The following is a 20516-nucleotide window of genomic DNA, read 5'->3' as shown; positions in this document are numbered from 1 at the left end:
GACATGACCTAATGGATCCAGAATATTTCAACTGGGAATGCTGGTAACAACAAAAATAATTCCAAAATGGAAATATACTACATAAAAATAGCATATTTTGTGGATAACAACAGGGAGAGAATAATCAGGCCTAATGGGACTATGATCTATTTGCGCTAAACCAAAATATAAGCATTGTTGGTCTAGATGTGCATTTACATAGCTGGGGAAGTTACACATTCCAATTCCAAATAGCTTTAATCAAGCCCAATCTGAACATTATACAATGAAGATCCCCACCACCTGAAGATAAGTGTACAATGCATGGGCACATGATTTGATGACCGGTTCTCAATACCGACCCATCTAGTGGCTATGATACAATACAGATCTCATCCTTGTGACCAATATACAACGCAGGCCTTTATGTGTATGCAATACATACCCCTCCGTCTGAAAGCCGTTGTATAATGCTGAGCATCTATCTGACGACCAGAATAAAGCATTTAGTCCCATTTTGTGGTGACTAGTGTACAATGTAGAGGTATCATGCAGGGTTTTAAGATACCGGGGAGTTACTTCCCAGCATGTAGCACACACATGGTTATCTAATTAGCAGCCAATTAGAGGAAGCTCTGCTGTCATTCCTTTGACGGACAGTGGACTAGGAAGCTACAAATATGTTGTGGGGATAAATTCATGCTGCGACCTGGTCACACGGCTGTCAGCCACACAAACATCAATGTGGTCCAGGGGAGGGCTGGCAAAATTTAGCCTGGGGGGCAGGGCTCGACAGCCTATTTTAAAGCAAAAAAAATGAAGGTGGCCCAGTGACCCGGCCTAAGGTAGCCCACTAGGGCACCAGCCCCTCTGCCCCCCAGCCCAGCCAGCCCCTGATATGATCATGAATTCAGTTTATGACCTTATTTTAAGAGTAGTCTTGAAGCTTCAGCTCCATCAACAATTGTCACTTCAATGCTGATTGACATTACGATGTGGCCAATAGCAAATCAGAAGCGTATAGATTTTATTGGCAAGGCTGAGATGATCATGAGTTCTGGGAACCGACTGCTTCAGTCCCAGCTACAGATTCAATAAAAAGGTTCAGGCAGAACGTTTAACAACATATAAAGTATCTGTCTCTCCTCCATGAAAGGAAATCCCAGCAGAGATCTTTACGTCTTCTTTTTAAGGCTCTCCAGTCTTTTTGCCAGATCTTCAAAGTCTATATCCTCATATGGATCTGATGTAGGAGACCTGTTTTCCGCAGGACTGATTGGTACGGACGGGAGCTTGGGCAGTGGCAGATTGTCATACTTCTCAGGCACATGGTCTGTGTTCCACGGGATTGCTGGCTTAGTTTCAGCACCTATAACAATATATTAAATTAGGACACTATGTCATCTTCAGTTTCTCAAAGGGATTTTAATTCATCCCTAGTATAATTTCAATATATCACTTTACTGGGCAACCTGTGGCTCTCCAGGTGTTGTGAAACTACAAGTTCCAGCATGCCATGCCTGCCATCGACTGGCTATCTCCTGCCAAAGCATGCTGGGGTTTGTAGTTTCATAACACCTGGAGAGGCACAGGTTGGCCAGGCCTCATCTACATCCACACTAGCCACGCCCACTTCATCATTGCCTTTATGTACTTTTATCTTCTAGAAGCCAAGCATGGGCTTTCAGTGCGCATGCGCAAGGCGGCAACCTGGGTCACGGATCCGGCAGATGGACCTAACACTGGCTGGCAAAGATATAAGACCATATTACTGCCAACCAGTATCACCGGTGAGCTGAGAGTGGATCAGCTGCCAAGGGGAACTTTTCCTATTAAACTGACCATAAACGACTTTATGTATGACCTAAATTGATCCATCCATCCCAATTAACATCTGATCTGGGTCTATCAGGTATCCATTGGGACTAGTGGAAAATAGAGATGTTCACTGACCTCCGTGTTTTGGTTTTGGATCTGGATTAACTTTGTATTTTGGTTTTGGCAAAACCGCTCTCGTGTGTTTTGGTTTCTGATTTTTTCTTCTAAAAATCCCTTTTTGTTTTTGCTAAAATCACATAATTTAGCTCTTTTTTATCCCTACATTATTATTAACCTCAATAACATTCATTTCCAGTCAATATTTGTTAAGTGACAAGAAGACTGCTACCCCCGTTCCTGGGTGTGCAATGGCACTGAGCAAAGTCACTGGAGACTGGACTCTGGAGAGTGACAAGACCACTGCTACCCCTGTTTCTGTGTGAGCAATGGCACTGAGCAACGTCACTGGAGACTGGAGAGTGACAAGAAAACTGCTACCCCTGTTTCTGTGGGAGCGATGTCACTGGAGACTGGAGAGTGACAAGAACACTGCTACCACTGTTTCTGTGTAAGCAATGGCACTGGATCTCTTAGGGAAGGAGGTACCTATGGAATCCAAAACCTGCGAGATCTGACGACGCAACAATGACGTTTTGCCTTGCTTCAGATCCGAGGACACGCAAAATTAACGAGCCGGCTCGCAAGCCTACTCGGATCCCCTAAGTTCGGGTGGACTCAGTTTTCTGAAAACCGAACCTGAGCATCTCTTGTGGCGGTCTACCATTGTGAGCGACAACACTAACTGTACAGTCTGATGGCCAAATCCTCCAACATAAATAAAATATATTAAAATAAAAATGACAGGCTTCTGGCTACATCTGGATGAGCATTCCTAGGCACAACAGCAATAAAGGATTAAAAAGGATTAAATCCTGCACTCAGGTATTCAGAGCAGAAGGTGCAAGTGATCACCTTCTCACCTGAACGCTCACTAGTGATTGGCCCGGCTGATTAAACACTGCAGCCATAGTAACAGAACCGGAGAGAATGATAATTACCAGTATCCTTTGCAGGAAAAACCGGAGTGTCTGGTCCAGGGGGTTTCAGCTGAGAAAGGAGAAACAAACACTCCAATTAACTCACAATAAATGCCTCCTGTTGTCACTATCCAAGATGGCAGATCACTAATAATTTTTAGTGTATCAATTATTATTTTGAACCAACCAATGCCCCCAAGTCCCTGTACACTATTGTTGAAAAACAAGCATTCAAAGCATGTTCTCCAACCTCCCCTGCAGCATAGTTCACCATTCACCGACAGTGACTGCTCGTGCACTTTTCAAGCAATGTTGAGATTGACATGTGACATTGAATGTGCGTTGAACACGTGATTTCAGTAATTTAGTGTACGAGTGAAGACTGCATTACTTTGTGCAATAGAGCTGTGGTCTGTACACACTTCCTGTGCTGGGGACCTCTGCTGGAGGGTAGGAGCATCACAAGAGAAGAGAGATCTCCATGGCTGTACTGGTGACTAGAAAGTTGGAAATCCCCTTTAAATAAGTCTCCCACTCCCACTGCCTGTTCTCTGCTCTTTAGAACTTACCAATGGGTAGGATGGAGGAACGCCTGGGAAAGATGGTTCCGTTTTCCCCCTCGGAGGTGGATACATAAACGTACACTCTTCATAGATCCCAACATCAGCGTCAGGAAGAGGTTTCTGCAAGAAAAGTTAGTCGCAGTCAACGAACATGCATTTCTAACGCTAAGCGCATGTAAACGACTGTGAAAGTAGAAATCGTACCTAATGAGACCAGAAATATTTGCATTTTTACGCATGTTTAACTCATGTTGCGCTGTGGTGCATTAGCTTGAACACTTCTTATTCTAATTCAGTTTTCTCAACACGCCCCAGATTAAAACTTTCATCAAACTCGTGCTTAAACCTAATGCGGTTTATATGCGTATTATCATAATACACATTTAAAACACCAGTGTGTGCGTAGCCTAAGCACCAGCAGGCCAGTTCTCTATTGTTGAAATATGCAATTTGCAGGGTACCACAGTACAATGCGCATAGGGTTATTCCACCTTCAGATGACATTCATTTATTGGCTTCTTTGTACCCTCCTGCATCTTTTACTAAATACATTTTTTTCTAGTTCCCTTGTGTGGTCTGTTACCATATATTTATATTATCAGAGTTATTTATTATAGTTTCCATGGGAAACGACACAAAGCTGATCCCTGGCTACAATTGTTTGCAGAGCACAGCAGAGCTTAGTCGTATCCCATGGCAACAATCTTTGTTTGATAACATAAAGATGTAAATGGTTCACACAGTCACCTGACCCCTGTACTCTGGCTCTGCACATCTCAAGGGGGATGAGTTGGAGCTGTGAACTCCCCAGGCCCAGAGTGGTTACCCCATCCACCCCCAATATAATCCACCACTAATGGGCCCCCAAGACAGGCCAGGCCCAGGTGTTATATAGCCGCCCCATCTGATGTACATTTATAAACAGTTCACTGTTTGGGTGCAGGTAATCAGTATATACAGTACAGCATATGCATGCAGTCACGGTTTAGAAATCATAATATTGTAACCGTGGTAACACAAACTTACTGAGATTTTGGGATACGGCAGGTTTGCGTTGCTTCTGAAACCACCTCCACCAGCTCCTCCGCCGCCAGGACCTCCTTTTTTGTCATTGTTTGGAAACCCAATATCACTGCCATCAACTTCCAGCCTAGAGGGAGCTTCACACTGGTGAGAGAGAGACACAGCTAAGTATAGCTCCTGTATGACTTCTGTGGGATTCCCTTTCGTTTTCCATCTGGGGTGAAGCAATATTCACGAGAACGCAGCCTACCCATTCACAGACTGACGTCACTGAGCTTTGAGGCAATTCTTTTGGCGCCAAATGTTTTGCAAACGCAGACTGAGTACAGTAAGGACGTTTTCAGAATGGCACGGAGATGCATATATACGCCTGTCAGTAGCTGTATCAATTGCGGGTTACTGAGAGCTGGTGCAAATGATAACGGGAGCCAGCACTAGCTAACGGCTTCTGATTGGCTGATTGCGAACTCACCTCTGAAACTGATAGGTGCCTATACTATATGATTTGTGGGTGTATTTTAAAATTATTTCTCTTGCTACCTTCATTCAAAATATATCTGCTTTATAACATAGGTTGTTGTTTTTGTTTTTTTTAAATCAAACCTAATAATGGTTTCACGATCAGAACAAATTTTAACAAACTTTTATTGTTCTAATGACCTGGTTGGGTGTATGTGTATTTGGGCGTAATACTGGCACATATGCTACCGGTGCAGAGCTGGATGCATTGTGCCATGCTTCCGACTCAGCGTATGGGCGGCAATATGCTATTTTTATTTGCAGATTTTTAATGCATATATGGCCAACATCAGCCCCAGGGTGTATCAGAAGGATATCTGTTATAACAGGCTAACTCCACTACTGCATTCTCATTTCACCTAGTGTGCATGAGTCCTTGGATTGGATTCGGGAAGTTAATAAATCCCATGTATTGCATATGAAACACACATAGGATCATTTACACCTGGATTTCAAAAGTGTGCATGTCGTTTTGGAATTTTGCAATGTATGTTAGGTGTGAGGTATGTATATGTGTATGAATATACTCTGCATACATTTGCCCAGGCATTTCGGTTCCCCGAGATGGATCATGAGCCCTAACTAGCCAATACCCGTGTACTTTATATGCAAAGTCATGTGTTCCATCGCATTACTCCATCATTAAAGTACTTTCCCAAAGAACTATCCTTAGTCTACAGATTTGCCTAGTAAATTCCTTGGACATCTGCAAACCCTCCATTGTTGCATGTATTAATGCCATCTGCAAAAGCAGGCATGAGTGCGTGGGTAAAAAGACCCGCAACCGGGGCTTCAGGGTGCAGTTGACACTACTTTCTGTCTGTAGCCCCTCCATCACTAGCCACAAGCTCCCAAATTTACTTACCATTGCCATTGCATCTGGCTCAAATGGGACATTGTAGTTTTTGGCAATCTCAATCAGATATCTCTCCACCAGGATTTTGGGAGGTGCTTCTGTGCCCAGTTTATGCATTAACTATGGAAAGAGAGCAGGTTGGTGGATACTGGAAGGTACAATGAAATATCTCTTATTAACCAAGCTTGATCTGGGGAATTCAGCTATATGCCTCAGGCAGCAGGGGTTAGCATACATCACAGTGTAGGTAATCCATTTTAAACATTGTGTAATTGAAAGAAATTTACGAAAGTGCAAAAAGATAGATATGCATTATATTTAATTATGGGCAAATGCACCTAATTGTTTATTGTGCCTTTACATGTCCAATTTAATACATCCATAAAGAAATAGCCGTAGGGATTCTAAACCTTCTAAAAAGTAGAGTTGTTGCCCATAGCAACCATTCAAATTCAAGCATTTATCTAGTACATTCTAGAAAATGATAGCTACAATCTGATTGGTTGTTATGGGCAACACTTCCACTTTTCCTTTGTAGAAAGTTTAGTAAAACTACCATTTAGTGTGTTCTGTTACTATTTCTGGCTTTGTACAACAAAGAGTATTATGTTGCCACCGCAATACCATATATTGTAGATTTCAGTTACTGGGAAATTCTATCCATTCATATCTCCCACTTACTTTTTGACTGACTGTTCCAGTCTGGTTTGACCGACAGAGGTTTCCATACTCTTTACTGTATTTATGGCAGAGCTGACTGGCCACCTGTAACAAAAAGCAACCGGGTTACCCCTTCACAATATAACAGAGCGATCATGGGTTATTATGAGTGTGACGATTATGTAGTATATCGAATGACTGATTGTTATTTTCTGGTGAATTCATGAATGACAATGTATGTTGTATGTACCCTTGTAATGTAATCTCAACGTATGCTTTGCTAGATGACATAAGTTTGAACCTATGCAAGTCTTTTGAAACTAGGCAGACCCATGATAAGTAAGAATCTTGGAGTAGTTTGAAGCCCCAAAGTTGTAAATCATCTAGCAACTTAAGCAGAACAAGCAGAAGTGAGAGATTTTCTGAGGTGCCTAAACATATATCTTAGTGACAGATAATTTACTTTGGAAAGCTCTGTGTCACTTTGGGAATCAATCTGACTTAATTGAAAATGTAATTTCTAAGGTGGGGGTGAAAAGCCTGTAAGAAAGGTTTAAAATCTTCTGCCTTAACCTGTGCATTTTCATGAGGGGGTCTATCAAGACTGAAATGTCTCATTTTTCTCTATTGTGTTCCCTCACACACCAGGGGATTAATGTATCAAGCTGAGAGTTTTCCGGCAGGTTTGAAAAGTGGAGATGTTGCTTATAGCAATCAATCAGATTCTAGCTATCATTTTGTAGAATGTACTAAATAAATAATAGCTAGAATCTGATTGGCTTTTAAAACTCGCCGGAAAACTCTCAGCTTGATACATTTACCCCCAGGTCTTGTAAGTAGTGACTCTGATTTTAGTTACTATTATATTTTCTGAAAATTATTTGTGCAACATACTGTATGTCTTGTTATTAATTTTTGTAACGAAGCCTTGGAAACTTTTTTCAGATTAAATAAATTTAATCTAGTGTGTTCCCCGTGATTCTTTGAGAACTTAAAGAAGCCGAAGGAGGCTCATGCTATATGTATATATGATTTACGTGTGAAACATTAATAAGTGGTTCTGGTGAACGTAAGGACACCATTATAAATCCTTTGTGGTGGCAGAAAAGGTGTATTCATTGCTAAGTGACTAAGGTGACGCCAGTCACGGCCAGCTGTTCAGATTGCTGTATTTGGGACAGGCTGGGCATTCGTGACGATGAGATAACGAAAACAATTGCTGTTTGTCCACATTGCGCTCGACAAAGAACATCCTCCTCCCGCTGGAGAGTGTAACATTTTAAACAATTGTGTTACTTCATAAAAGATCATTTTGCATTTGGCTACAATCGTTTTACACTTCATTAATGGCCTCTTGTGACTGTTTTGTGTAAGGTGATACACAAAAAATATATAATGTAATGTATAATTTTGTTTGAAAATGGTGAAATATACTCCTTAGGGTAAATGTAGTAAAGAGCGATTTTTGCAAATTCCGATATTCGGCGACTTTGACAGTAAAATTTAAAACAACAATGTGCAAATCTTATGTCTGGGTATTAGCTATATGGACAGGTAGTAGAGCACATTGTCACCTGTGTCTGGGTACTAGATGTATGGACAGGTAGTAGAGCACATTGTCACCTATGTCTGGGTACTAGATGTATGGACAGGTAGTAGAGCACATTGTCACCTGTGTCTGGGTACTAGCTATATGGACAGGTAGTAGAGCACATTGTCACCTGTGTCTGGGTACTAGATGTATGGACAGGTAGTAGAGCACATCGTCACCTGTGTCTGGGTACTAGATGTATGGACAGGTAGTAGAGCACATTGTCACCTGTGTCTGGGTACTAGATGTATGGACAGGTAGTAGAGCACATCGTCACCTGTGTCTGGGTACTAGATGTATGGACAGGTAGTAGAGCACATCGTCACCTGTGTCTGGGTACTAGATGTATGGACAGGTAGTAGAGCACATTGTCACCTGTGTCTGGGTACTAGCTGTATGGACAGGTAGTAGAGCACATTGTCACCTGTGTCTGGGTACTAGATGTATGGACAGGTAGTAGAGCACATTGTCACCTGTGTCTGGGTACTAGATGTATGGACAGGTAGTAGAGCACATCGTCACCTGTGTCTGGGTACTAGATGTATGGACAGGTAGTAGAGCACATCGTCACCTGTGTCTGGGTACTAGATGTATGGACAGGTAGTAGAGCACATCGTCACCTGTGTCTGGGTACTAGATGTATGGACAGGTAGTAGAGCACATCGTCACCTGTGTCTGGGTACTAGATGTATGGACAGGTAGTAGAGCACATCGTCACCTGTGTCTGGGTACTAGATGTATGGACAGGTAGTAGAGCACATCGTCACCTGTGTCTGGGTACTAGATGTATGGACAGGTAGTAGAACACATCGTCACCTGTGTTTGGGTACTAGCTGTATGGACAGGTAGTAGAACACATCGTCACCTGTGTCTGGGTACTAGCTGTATGGACAGGTAGTAGAGCACATTGTCACCTGTGTCTGGGTACTAGATGTATGGACAGGTAGTAGAGCACATTGTCACCTGTGTCTGGGTACTAGATGTATGGACAGGTAGTAGAGCACATTGTCACCTGTGTCTGGGTACTAGATGTATGGACAGGTAGTAGAGCACATTGTCACCTGTGTCTGGGTACTAGATGTATGGACAGGTAGTAGAGCACATTGTCACCTGTGTCTGGGTACTAGATGTATGGACAGGTAGTAGAGCACATTGTCACCTGTGTCTGGGTACTAGATGTATGGACAGGTAGTAGAGCCCATTGTCACCTGTGTCTGGGTACTAGATGTATGGACAGGTAGTAGAGCACATTGTCACCTGTGTCTGGGTACTAGCTGTATGGACAGGTAGTAGAGCACATTGTCACCTGTGTCTGGGTACTAGATGTATGGACAGGTGGTAGAGCACATTGTCACCTGTGTCTGGGTACTAGATGTATGGACAGGTAGTAGAGCACATCGTCACCTGTGTCTGGGTACTAGATGTATGGACAGGTAGTAGAGCACATCGTCACCTGTGTCTGGGTACTAGATGTATGGACAGGTAGTAGAGCACATCGTCACCTGTGTCTGGGTACTAGATGTATGGACAGGTAGTAGAACACATCGTCACCTGTGTTTGGGTACTAGCTGTATGGACAGGTAGTAGAACACATCGTCACCTGTGTCTGGGTACTAGCTGTATGGACAGGTAGTAGAGCACATTGTCACCTGTGTCTGGGTACTAGATGTATGGACAGGTAGTAGAGCACATTGTCACCTGTGTCTGGGTACTAGATGTATGGACAGGTAGTAGAGCACATTGTCACCTGTGTCTGGGTACTAGATGTATGGACAGGTAGTAGAGCACATTGTCACCTGTGTCTGGGTACTAGATGTATGGACAGGTAGTAGAGCACATTGTCACCTGTGTCTGGGTACTAGATGTATGGACAGGTAGTAGAGCACATTGTCACCTGTGTCTGGGTACTAGATGTATGGACAGGTAGTAGAGCCCATTGTCACCTGTGTCTGGGTACTAGATGTATGGACAGGTAGTAGAGCACATTGTCACCTGTGTCTGGGTACTAGCTGTATGGACAGGTAGTAGAGCACATTGTCACCTGTGTCTGGGTACTAGATGTATGGACAGGTGGTAGAGCACATTGTCACCTGTGTCTGGGTACTAGATGTATGGACAGGTAGTAGAGCACATCGTCACCTGTGTCTGGGTACTAGATGTATGGACAGGTAGTAGAGCACATCGTCACCTGTGTCTGGGTACTAGATGTATGGACAGGTAGTAGAGCCCATTGTCACCTGTGTCTGGGTACTAGATGTATGGACAGGTAGTAGAGCCCATTGTCACCTGTGTCTGGGTACTAGATGTATGGACAGGTAGTAGAGCACATTGTCACCTGTGTCTGGGTACTAGATGTATGGACAGGTAGTAGAACTCATTGTCACCTGTGTCTGGGTACTAGATGTATGGACAGGTAGTAGAGCACATTGTCACCTGTGTCTGGGTACTAGATGTATGGACAGGTAGTAGAGCACATTGTCACCAGTCTTGATACCATGTTACATGTACACAACCATCAATATTCCAAACACACATTTCAGTTATGCCCACTCACTATCTTCAGTTCGGAGACCTCTGTCTGCAGACGTGGAGCAGCCCAGATGAGGGTGGACACAGCTTCAGTCAGTCCTGGTTCCAGCTCCCTGTATTAAGAGAGATCATGGTTTATAAATGGGAGTTGGGTCATTATTTTCGGAGGCATTGTTCTATTATCATTGCTGTGTCTCTCAGCTTCTATCAATTATTAAGACTGAACTTAACCTGGTATCTGAGCAATTAATTCACGTGTTTGCAGTTTAACCTATCGGGTAAATATTACATTCATCTACCTGCATGTACCTTTTTTTGGACTGATGTTGTTATGATATGTTTTGGTTGAAATATATAACCATTGATATTATCTGTTTTGATGTGATTTCTTTTGTTTTGTTATCTACTGATGTTTATAGTTCACTGGGTGGATTTAACATGTTTTGGATCTCACCTTAACCTAACCAGTAAATTGGGTAACTATTTTGGTCCTGTTCAAGTATTTGCCAATCGAGCATTGTATTTGTTGTGGGGCCCTCAAAATACTGCAGTATAAGTCATCAGCTTAAAGAGCAGGTAAAGGCAATTTTTTACATTAATATATATCAAGTCATGTGTATTACTTAGGTGAATTATATACCTGAAATAACTGTAGTGTTTATACTAAGTACATATATCCCAGCATGCTCTATGTCGCACCTTGCTGTGGGTCGCGTCTTAGAAGGGAAGTGATTCTCTAACTTGGGGGTGACTGACAACTTTAAATAAAAGTAATATCGGAAACTGCGCTACTAATGGGTAAAAGGGAAAAGAGGTGAAACTGCTACCCAGAACACCTCAGCAACAGATGTACAACCAAAACTTAATGGTAACTAATAAGTGTCAGGAGCAAAATGGAGAAAGACGTAGGGGTAGGAGTAGGGACAGGAAAATCAGAAAAATGTGGCTGTGTAGAAGGTTGCCTCCGATGGGCCTAAGTGTAGTGGGAAGATGTCTTGACAGATATCTTAGTAATAAGTGAATGTAAAGTAAATGACAAAAAGGATATGTAATCAGTGATGTTCAAAATCATTTGTAAGTCTTTTGGTGACCACAGTACAATTCAAAGTTGTGTCCCAAGGACCAAAATTACAATACAGATACCAGGGGGTAAATGTAGTAAACAGCGCTTTTTGCAAGTGGTCGATATTCAGCGAGTTTGACACTTAATATTAAAACAGTAATGACTTTAAGGGCAAATCTTGCAAAAAGCGCTGTTTAATCCATTTACCCCCCGGTCTGATTCATCCAGCACGTATCTGCTGATTTTGTGCGTATCATACGCAAAATCACTCTGCGCATGCCCAGAACCGGACATACGCAACTAAACGCAGCCACGTTCACTGCATCTACGTACGCGAAGGACACTTACTACAGCCTACGATCTCTGGGGGTGAGCGGGACAGGGAAGGGGTGTTTGCACGTAGTCAATGTACAGTAAGCGTGTGCCAAACTGGAGTGCACGCAGTCACGTCCTAATCCAGCTCTGGCCATTGCAAAGGTACTTGATTTTCTGCCGTATCTCTTGCTCCAGCTACAGGGCTGGTCTAAGTCCTGATCAGTAGTGATGACAGTCTCCTTTGTATGCTATAGTTTAATAAACTGCTTCCTCTGAAGGCTCCTCTCTGCACTGCTTAAGTAGTCCCGGCCATTCTAACCCCTGATTGACTGAACTCGCTCAGTCTCAGCTCTATAGACAGATAGCAGGGTAAGCAGCCTATAAAAAAAGAGCTTTATCAGGGAAAATTCTTCGGGGAATAAAGTACTGGTTTAGGATTAGGGAACGGCTTCAGTTTTCAGAAATGGAAGGGGGTGTTAATACTTTGATTTTTAACATGGTTGTATGTATAAATAGGGGTAGTTTAGGTCAAAGATACCAATTACCCCATTCCCCATAGTCTTGCATGCAGTCATTTCAGATTTTGAACACTAGGGATATATTTACTAAACTGCTGGTTTGAAAAATTGGAGATGTTGCCTATAGCAACCAATCAGATTCTAGCTATCATTTATTTTGTACATTCTACAAAATGACAGCTAGCATCTGATTGGTTGCTATAGGCAACATCTCCATCTTTTAGTAAATATACCCCTAGGTTTTGACAATCATACTAGGCTTACTTCATTGATTGGATTAACCCAAACCGTGCCAGGAGCAGGTCACAGTAAAGTTCCAGGATCTCCATGGCCTCCACCAGGTAATCTTCTCGGATAATGTGCTCCACCCGGATCCGCGCTCTCTCATCCTTTCCACACGATAAATAGTCCGCAATCTCCTTCCTGGATTTCATTGCCATTTCAGCTACAAGGATATCAATATTCAGTTCATTAAAGGCACAGCGGACACTTCTCATGGAGAAATAGAGGAGCGTGTGGCCTACACGCCAGGCACACGATAAATAAAATATACTCACTTTTCTTCTTTTCCAGGAGTTTCAGACGGTTGATGACAAGTCTTAGATTGACCCGCAGGCGTTCGGCCTTGAACCCTGAGCCCATCATGGTACCTCTGCCTCTAAAATAAAAAGAAAAAAGTTTCAATATACAATTTACTAGGTCTAACCGATTGCATTCTTTGTACCGTGGATGTCAATAGTCTTTTCATCCCTCCCCTGAGGGGGCATTGGTTGGACGCTTCTGTACACCAAGAGGAGAGTACATTAACCACAGATGTTCATTAAAAAAAACCTATGGATCGCGTCACCTACTTATCTGCTGCAAGATTTCATCCTAAACCTTGTAAACAGGATCTACCCTCTATCCAGCTAAGATTAGGTTGAATTCTAGGGGTAGTAATGATCTTTTTAACTTTAGGGTGGGTTAACTGGTTGATGATTTTGCACACAGTTTACAACCGTCGTATGCTTGACCACATTTGCCAAAGGTGGGCGGTTGGTTGGACACGGCATATGTGACCCTTGGTTTTGGTACTGGGAGCGGTTTCCAATGGCCTTTGGGAGCACTTGATTGCCTGAGCACCTCTCCACATAAAGTTATATAGGATAAAGTAAATAAAACGCTGTCGCCATATTTTTATATTTTCTCCACTGCTTGGTGTTGTGCCATCAGGGCCGTAACTAAGGCTGTGCGATACGGGCGACCGCCCAGGGCGCAACGCTGAAGGAGGGCGCATTTTTCGAATGTTTTAGGTCCATTTGGTTAAAGTTGAGGGCTAATGGGCGGCAGTTTTGTTTCTCGCCCCAGGCGCTAAGATTTTAAGCTACGGCTCTGTGTGTCATTATGAGTGCCATTATGAAGTGAATTTACGGGACACTGGGGCAGATTGTCTCCCCGTCTAAGGTCATGCTAAAGTTTAATACTAGTCTGCAAACATCCAATCTTTTCCTATTGGTTTGTGCAAATAAGTTGTGTTAATGGCGTGATTTTAACTCACCTTTACAGGTGTGTTTAGCTTATCTCTAATGGAAAATAATAATTTATTTAATCATTTACATGGACAATATCAGTGAGCCAGTCTTTTGTTTATGAGGTAGTTTCTCTCGGCTAAATATCCGGTGAAACTCGAAGCTCAGGTGAATGATAAGACAGGAACAGGAGCCAGAACTGGACAGACCGGTGTGTGTGAGTAATGCGAGACTGTGGTCAGCTGACATGAGAGACATTTCTATGCAGTCATAGTCGTCAGGAAGTGTTTGTAAAGCCCAGAAACTCACACAGACCGACAAAGCCTTTTGGAACAGTCAGTGATTTCTGTACAGTATGACATATTGAATTTATTATTCTATTGCTCATTAATAGTGTACATGTTCTCCTGCTGTTGCTGAACTACACCTTCCAGCAAGGTCTACCAAGAAGCAACGCACGTTATCCCCTCCTGCCTTTATATAATGAGCGTTATTACACTTGGCATACAAAAAAAAAATGTGAAAACACAATAATCAGCTCTAAAAACTCATAGGGGAAATATATATAATGAAGATAAACAAAATGTAACAATGGAACATTCTAAAGCTACGATTGGCTACGGGCTGGATCTAGCCCTACCCACTTCAAATCATGAAAACAAAAAGAGCTAATATAAGCAATCACATCCTATAAGGCGCCTGAACATACAAACATATTGACAATAACGTTAATAAACCTCCGTAACAGTTATTGTTTTTTGTTTGGAATGTAAACTATATTTTTTTTGCTATTTTTTTACATTTTACGTTGATTAATGATTTTATATGTAAACTTTCATCAATGTCCATGTACAAATATATTTTTATAAACAGGCTTGTATAGAAGTTTTATTAACAGGCAATCAACAAAATACAGTAACCTAATATCCTATAAACACTGTGTCTTGTGTAAAACAATGACGCTGGATTGGTAATATAAAGTTATACAGTAGGTTCATGTTATAGTTTGCCAGGTACTAGGTTATATAAAATAGAAGTATTTACCTGTGCTGGCTTTGGTAGGTCCTGGCAGCAGAGGAATGAGACAGACGTGGGGATCCAAGGACTGAGCAGTCTGACAGGCTATGTGAGAATATGTTATTGTAGCAGAGGGAGCAACAAGTAGGCACGTGTTCTGTGCGGTGACATCATCGCTGGGTGTGGTTCACGTGATGTGTGACCTCACTGTACCATACCTTACCTGGGTATGTGTGCATACACCTTGCCCTGTCCCACATTGAGCATGTCAGCAGGAGCAATGAGGAAGCTGAAGAGTGGGTGGAGAAAGAAAACACAATCCAGCAACTACGGTATTTCTGGAAAAATATTATTCTGACTTTGCTAATAATATTACAGTGAGCAATTGCAGCTTTAAATGTGCTTTAACCACTATTTTTGGACTTTTTGGGTTGTTCACGTTACAACATCAATATCAGTAAAGTGTTTGTGCAGTACCCACACATTATACCTTGTTTTTTTCAGAAGACGTTGAATTTTCAAACAACATCCTTAGTTTGCGTTTATCTCCAAATGTGCATAATTTTTTTTCTTCAAAACACTACCAAGAAATACTAGTGTCATCAATCTATTTCCAAAACAGCGGAAGGCTGAATTCTATCTGTCTGATGGTGTATTGCAACCGTGAGTGAATTATAGTGCCCTCAATGACGTTATTGTTCATTACTGTTTTCACTAAGATTGATCTTCGGGGCTTGTAATCTACTCGCACTGGACATTTTTAATTTTTAGCTATGCCTTTTGGACTCTCTAATGCTCCTGTCACTTTTCAACATTTTGTAAACACTAAACAGTGTCTTCTGTGATGTGCTAGATCAGTAGGTGGTCATTTATTTCTATGATCTTAATCTTTTCCCAAACATTGGCTGAAAATTAGCACCACATTCAAGCTGTTCTAGGGCATCTAAGGGCACATCAGTTGTATGCTGTGAGGGTACTGGGTTTATCTGGTCCAATTCTACCCACTTCACACTGGCTGGCCACCCATGGGTGCCTTACTATGCCAGGGAAGCCTACCCAGTACCTACTCAGGTTCCTATAGTCACTCAGGCAAATAGAGTTAGAAAGTAAAACAATACATTTACTGCAATCAGAACAATCGCCTGAATATTATATACACACAGTAAATAAATGCTAGGCAGGTTTACCACATCATCTGTCCCTTACCCCACTAGCTTAAGGAGTTACAGTCACCTGGCTGTCCTGATTTGCAGAATCCAAAACCCATGAATTTCTCTCAGCAGTAGATGTAGTTCAATAGTAGAGAATGAAAACTCAACAGCAGCTATCCTGCACCTTCCAGCAAAATCCTCCAGCAAAAAAAAAAAATCTATCTCCCTCCTCCCCCCGAGTCACTCCTTATATCCAGGGTCAAATTTCCACACTGCTTTCCCCTCCCTGGGCACACCCCTTGCTCTCTTCCTCTTAAACATTGGTGGGTGCTTGACTAGGGGGTTGGAGGGGGGAGTGGCGATGAGCTGTAATTCCACAGGGGCTCCCCTGCTGGGTTCCAGACAAATGTCTGCTTTAGTCCTGTGGAGGACAATGGATACTAATTGGTCTCCCCCACCTCCAGAGATAGGATAGCAGTCAGCCCCTCCTGAAATTAACCCCTTACACTAGTTTGTGATGTCACAGGGTCCCCAGCTGTTCCATGCTACCTGTAGAGAAAAGAGGGGAGAATGAATGTAGCTACAGGCCCCTCACCTGTATACTGGAACTTGATCCTTACCCATAATTCACTTGGCTTCACTTTAAGAACAATGAATAACAGCTTCACTGCAATATCAACAACATACAATAAAAAATATACATCATTAAAATGAGCTACAATGACCCCTTATCCACATGCAATTAGACACTACAGTTGTACTCTGATGGGGAATAAAAACAGAGCTATAAAATGTATACTTGTTATATTCCACATTTTGTAAGAAACGAGGGACAGGCTGGTTAAGGTGTTATCAAATCTGTTTCATCACATATTCCAAGCTGGAGAAATGTGTATTTGAGACTGAAAGTATTGAGTTCTTGGGACATGTTATTACTAAAGGAGATATTGAGATGGATCCTATAAAAACCCAGGCTATCGAGAATGGGCCTATCTTTAAGTATCTTAAGGCTGTTCAGCGATTTTTGTGATTTTCTAATTATTATGACAAATTCATTGAGAACTGTTCAAAAATAATTTAACCCATCTCTTAGTCCTAAAGGAGCCTTTTATTGGCCTAAAACTGCTCAGGAAACTTTTTCTACTAATGTATTTTTTGAAAAACTTCACCTAAGAATAACAATAAGAACAGCATAACTTGACTGTAAGAACCTGGAATTAAAACATTAGCACTGTAACTGGACTAATGCATTGTAGTGTTCAAGCCAAGAGTCTCAAAGCTCAGAACTATTACTTAAAATAAATGATTAAAGCACATTAATTGGTAAGCAAGATTGTCATAGCTGTCTCAATCAGGTCTTGGCTTTTGGTGCCTTTGGGAGATCTGGTAACCGTGGTCCAGTTCTTGGTTGGAGCACATACCGGCAAGGATCGATGTTGCCGTAGGCAAGGAGGGACTGGGCTTCCTCTAAATTCTTAACTAAATAGTGTTTATTCTGGTGCCATACAAGAAGTCTGATTGATTAGTCCATCCATACTTTATGTTTTGACCTTGCAATAGGGTGGTGATAGGTCTGGAGGGAGAGATCTTGGAAGATCTGAAGCTGTGCGTGCATTGTCATAGTTAAAATTCTGTCTTTATAATAAGTAAGTGAGGAGCCCTCTGGTGGCGTTATTGGGGCTAGCTCGGATTAACAAAACTAATGAAATATCCCAGAGTTAGAAACAGAAACACTCACTGCTTGACTTAGATGGAAGGTTTTAAGTGAGCGCTTGAGTCCTCTGTTTGATCTCATTTAGATGTTGTAGGGAAGCAGCCAGGACATATTTGGCAATTCCACTAAATTAACTACTTATCTGTGAGATTTTTTTTTATTTCTTTTTCACTCAAAAAGCTTTTTATTACAGTTTCCAAAGAAAAAACAAAATATATATGTATAAATGAACAATCACAGTTCAAATGACAGGTAAATAGATCAGGTATCTTAAACAAACATACATCTAACCAAAAAAAAGAATATAGACAGGGGGGGGGGTACATTATCTAAAGGAGAGAAGGATTGGGGGGAGAAGAGACATCACCGGGAGCCACCCTGGGTGGATAGTCAATGGGGCAGATGGAGGGCCCTTCACATGATCTGACTATGGTCATGGGGAGGAAATATGGTCCCTAATTGGACATAGAGGGCAAAGCCACGGGTATATGAGTGGCATAATAATCAGACCAGGTAGAATACTTGAAGCCAATAGTTTCCATCACACAACTATGCTCTGATTGTTTGCAATAATTTTAGAGAGAGGCAGAGGAGCCGGGCTCTTCCAATGCTGAGCAATAGCCGCTCTAGTGACGATTAAAATATGGCCCGCAACATACCGGTGATGAGCCAGAAAGTCAGGTGGGTATAGTTGGCCAGAGATGGTTGGGGTGTGACAGGTAATAAAGTTACTTGCTGAATAAGTCCAAATACTTGTCCGGCAGAGGTTTAATTTTGGGGCAGGTTCAAAATATCTGGAAGAGGGATCCGACTTTCCCTCACTCTCTCCAAAAGGTCTGAGATACCAAGGCCCAAATTTTATGCAATTTAAGTGGGGTGTAATATAATCTATGGATCATTTTAACGAGCATATCTCAGTGGTTGATGCATTTCGACATCTTGTATACATTTTTGAAAATGTGATTCCAGTCCTCATCTGTCAGGGAGAGACCAAGGTCAGATTCCCAATGCACTTGGACTTGCAACTTACAATGCTCAGGCGCTGTCAGGAGACATTTTCACCAAGCGGATACGCCCCCAGCATGGGAACGTGAGTAAATTAGAAGCTTCACAAGTGGCGGGGGAGGGGTCGCAGTGGGGACTGGCAAGACTCCTGCGACTGGATCCAATGCCGTACCTGGAGGTATTTGTAGAAATCAGAGGCTGGGATCTGAAAGCGCTCCTGGAGAGAGGAGAACGGTACCAAAACAACCCGCTTAAAAACGTCTGAGACCCTAAAGACTCCCCGGATAGCCAAAGATCCAGGCACAAGTCTGGAATTAAATATGCGAGAAGAGAAAGGTTAGAGGAGGGAAGAGAAAAGTCCTGAACCACCTTCACCAGCTTATCCCAGCTCGCTAGGGAATCCCTAACACTATGCAAAGTAGACACTGAGGCTGGCCTAGACTTCCCATCCAACCAGAGCAAGTCCTCCAGCAGAAGTGAGGATACTACAAGGGCCTCTATACAGACCCATGGTTTACAAGGGTGAGGAGCTGTCCAGTCCTTAAGCTGATCAAGCCTCGCGGCTTGCTGATAGAGTTCCAGGTCAGGGGCTGCAAGGCCACCTCTTAATTTAGAACGAAACAGACGTGACCGAGCAATCCTAGAGCGCCTGTCTCTCCACACCAGGGGCAAACGCAGGATTTGTAGAGGGGGGTTTCCACACCACACCGCCAGTGGGCATGGCCAGCATGGGGGCGTGGCTATAATTTTAGACTGTGCTTGGCTGCTCTCCAAATCGTCCTATCCCCATAATATACATGGGCAATGCTACGTGCACTACTGTTAGGTCTACGCAGCTCTCCCTTTTCAAGCAGCGCTGTGTGAAGTGGGAGCAGGGTCCAGCCATCTCAATTATACAGTGCCCCGGGCTTGGAGGGGGGTTTCCAGGCACTAGAAAACCCCCTCGGTTTGCCTACGCACATAAACCGCAAGGCACTCGCGTACAACTTATTGAATATTTGATGAGGAACCACAGCTGGAATGGATCTGAACAAAGTACAACAATTTTGGCGGGAACATCAATTTAAGTGCAGCTACCCTACCAAGCCATGAGACCTCAAACTCTGCTCATGAAGTGGTAAGAGCTATAAGGTGGTGCAGGAGTGGGGAATAGTTGTATTCTATGAGGTCTTTAGGGTGGGAGGGGATATGGATTCCCAGGTATTTAAGGGATGAGGGGCACCAGTGAAATTTGTTAGTTGACTGGAGGGAGAGGAGTCTAACCTGCGGCAGTCCCACTCCCATAGCTTCTGATTTAATAGAGTTTATTTGTGATATTTTAAAAAAAAATTCTGAAGTGTCAGATTAGCTTTCCTTCTTAATTATTTTAGCTGATTGCTCGAGCTGTTCTGCCATTGGTAGAAAGTGGAGGAGCGGTGGGAGGCTCACTCTGATCACGTGATCTTAAGTGGTTACTGATCTAACACTTAATTTATATTTAAAGACCCGGTATTTGCATAGACCTCACAATTATTTACACTTAAGCACATTATTACAAGCAATCATATCATATACAATCTCACTCTTTTTTTAACAGAAAGGTTACTTAAGTTGTTAATAATAGAAATGGGGATCATTCTGTAGGGTACTGCATATAGGAATAGTTCAATA

At 42.4% G+C, this 20516-nt stretch overlaps 1 protein-coding gene across 1 annotated transcript; it reads right to left on the bottom strand.

Moving 5' to 3' along the window:
- Nucleotides 1-218: 218 nt before the first annotated feature.
- On the bottom strand, nt 219-15131 carry LOC142104460 (IST1 homolog). The gene is made up of 10 exons (XM_075189135.1): nt 15024-15131; nt 13029-13129; nt 12736-12916; nt 10601-10688; nt 6477-6560; nt 5805-5915; nt 4424-4564; nt 3404-3517; nt 2856-2904; nt 219-1348 (listed from the first exon to the last, which is right to left on the bottom strand). Exons 2-10 carry the CDS (start codon nt 13114-13116, stop codon nt 1155-1157), a joined length of 1050 nt encoding a protein of 349 aa, XP_075045236.1. The 5' UTR covers nt 13117-13129; nt 15024-15131; the 3' UTR covers nt 219-1154.
- Nucleotides 15132-20516: the final 5385 nt, after the last annotated feature.

This window comes from Mixophyes fleayi, chromosome 10 (assembly GCF_038048845.1).
Source record: "Mixophyes fleayi isolate aMixFle1 chromosome 10, aMixFle1.hap1, whole genome shotgun sequence".
NCBI lineage: Eukaryota > Metazoa > Chordata > Amphibia > Anura > Limnodynastidae > Mixophyes > Mixophyes fleayi.
The sequence above is the reverse complement of the archived record's forward strand: the minus strand, read 5'-3'. Positions and strand labels throughout refer to the sequence as shown.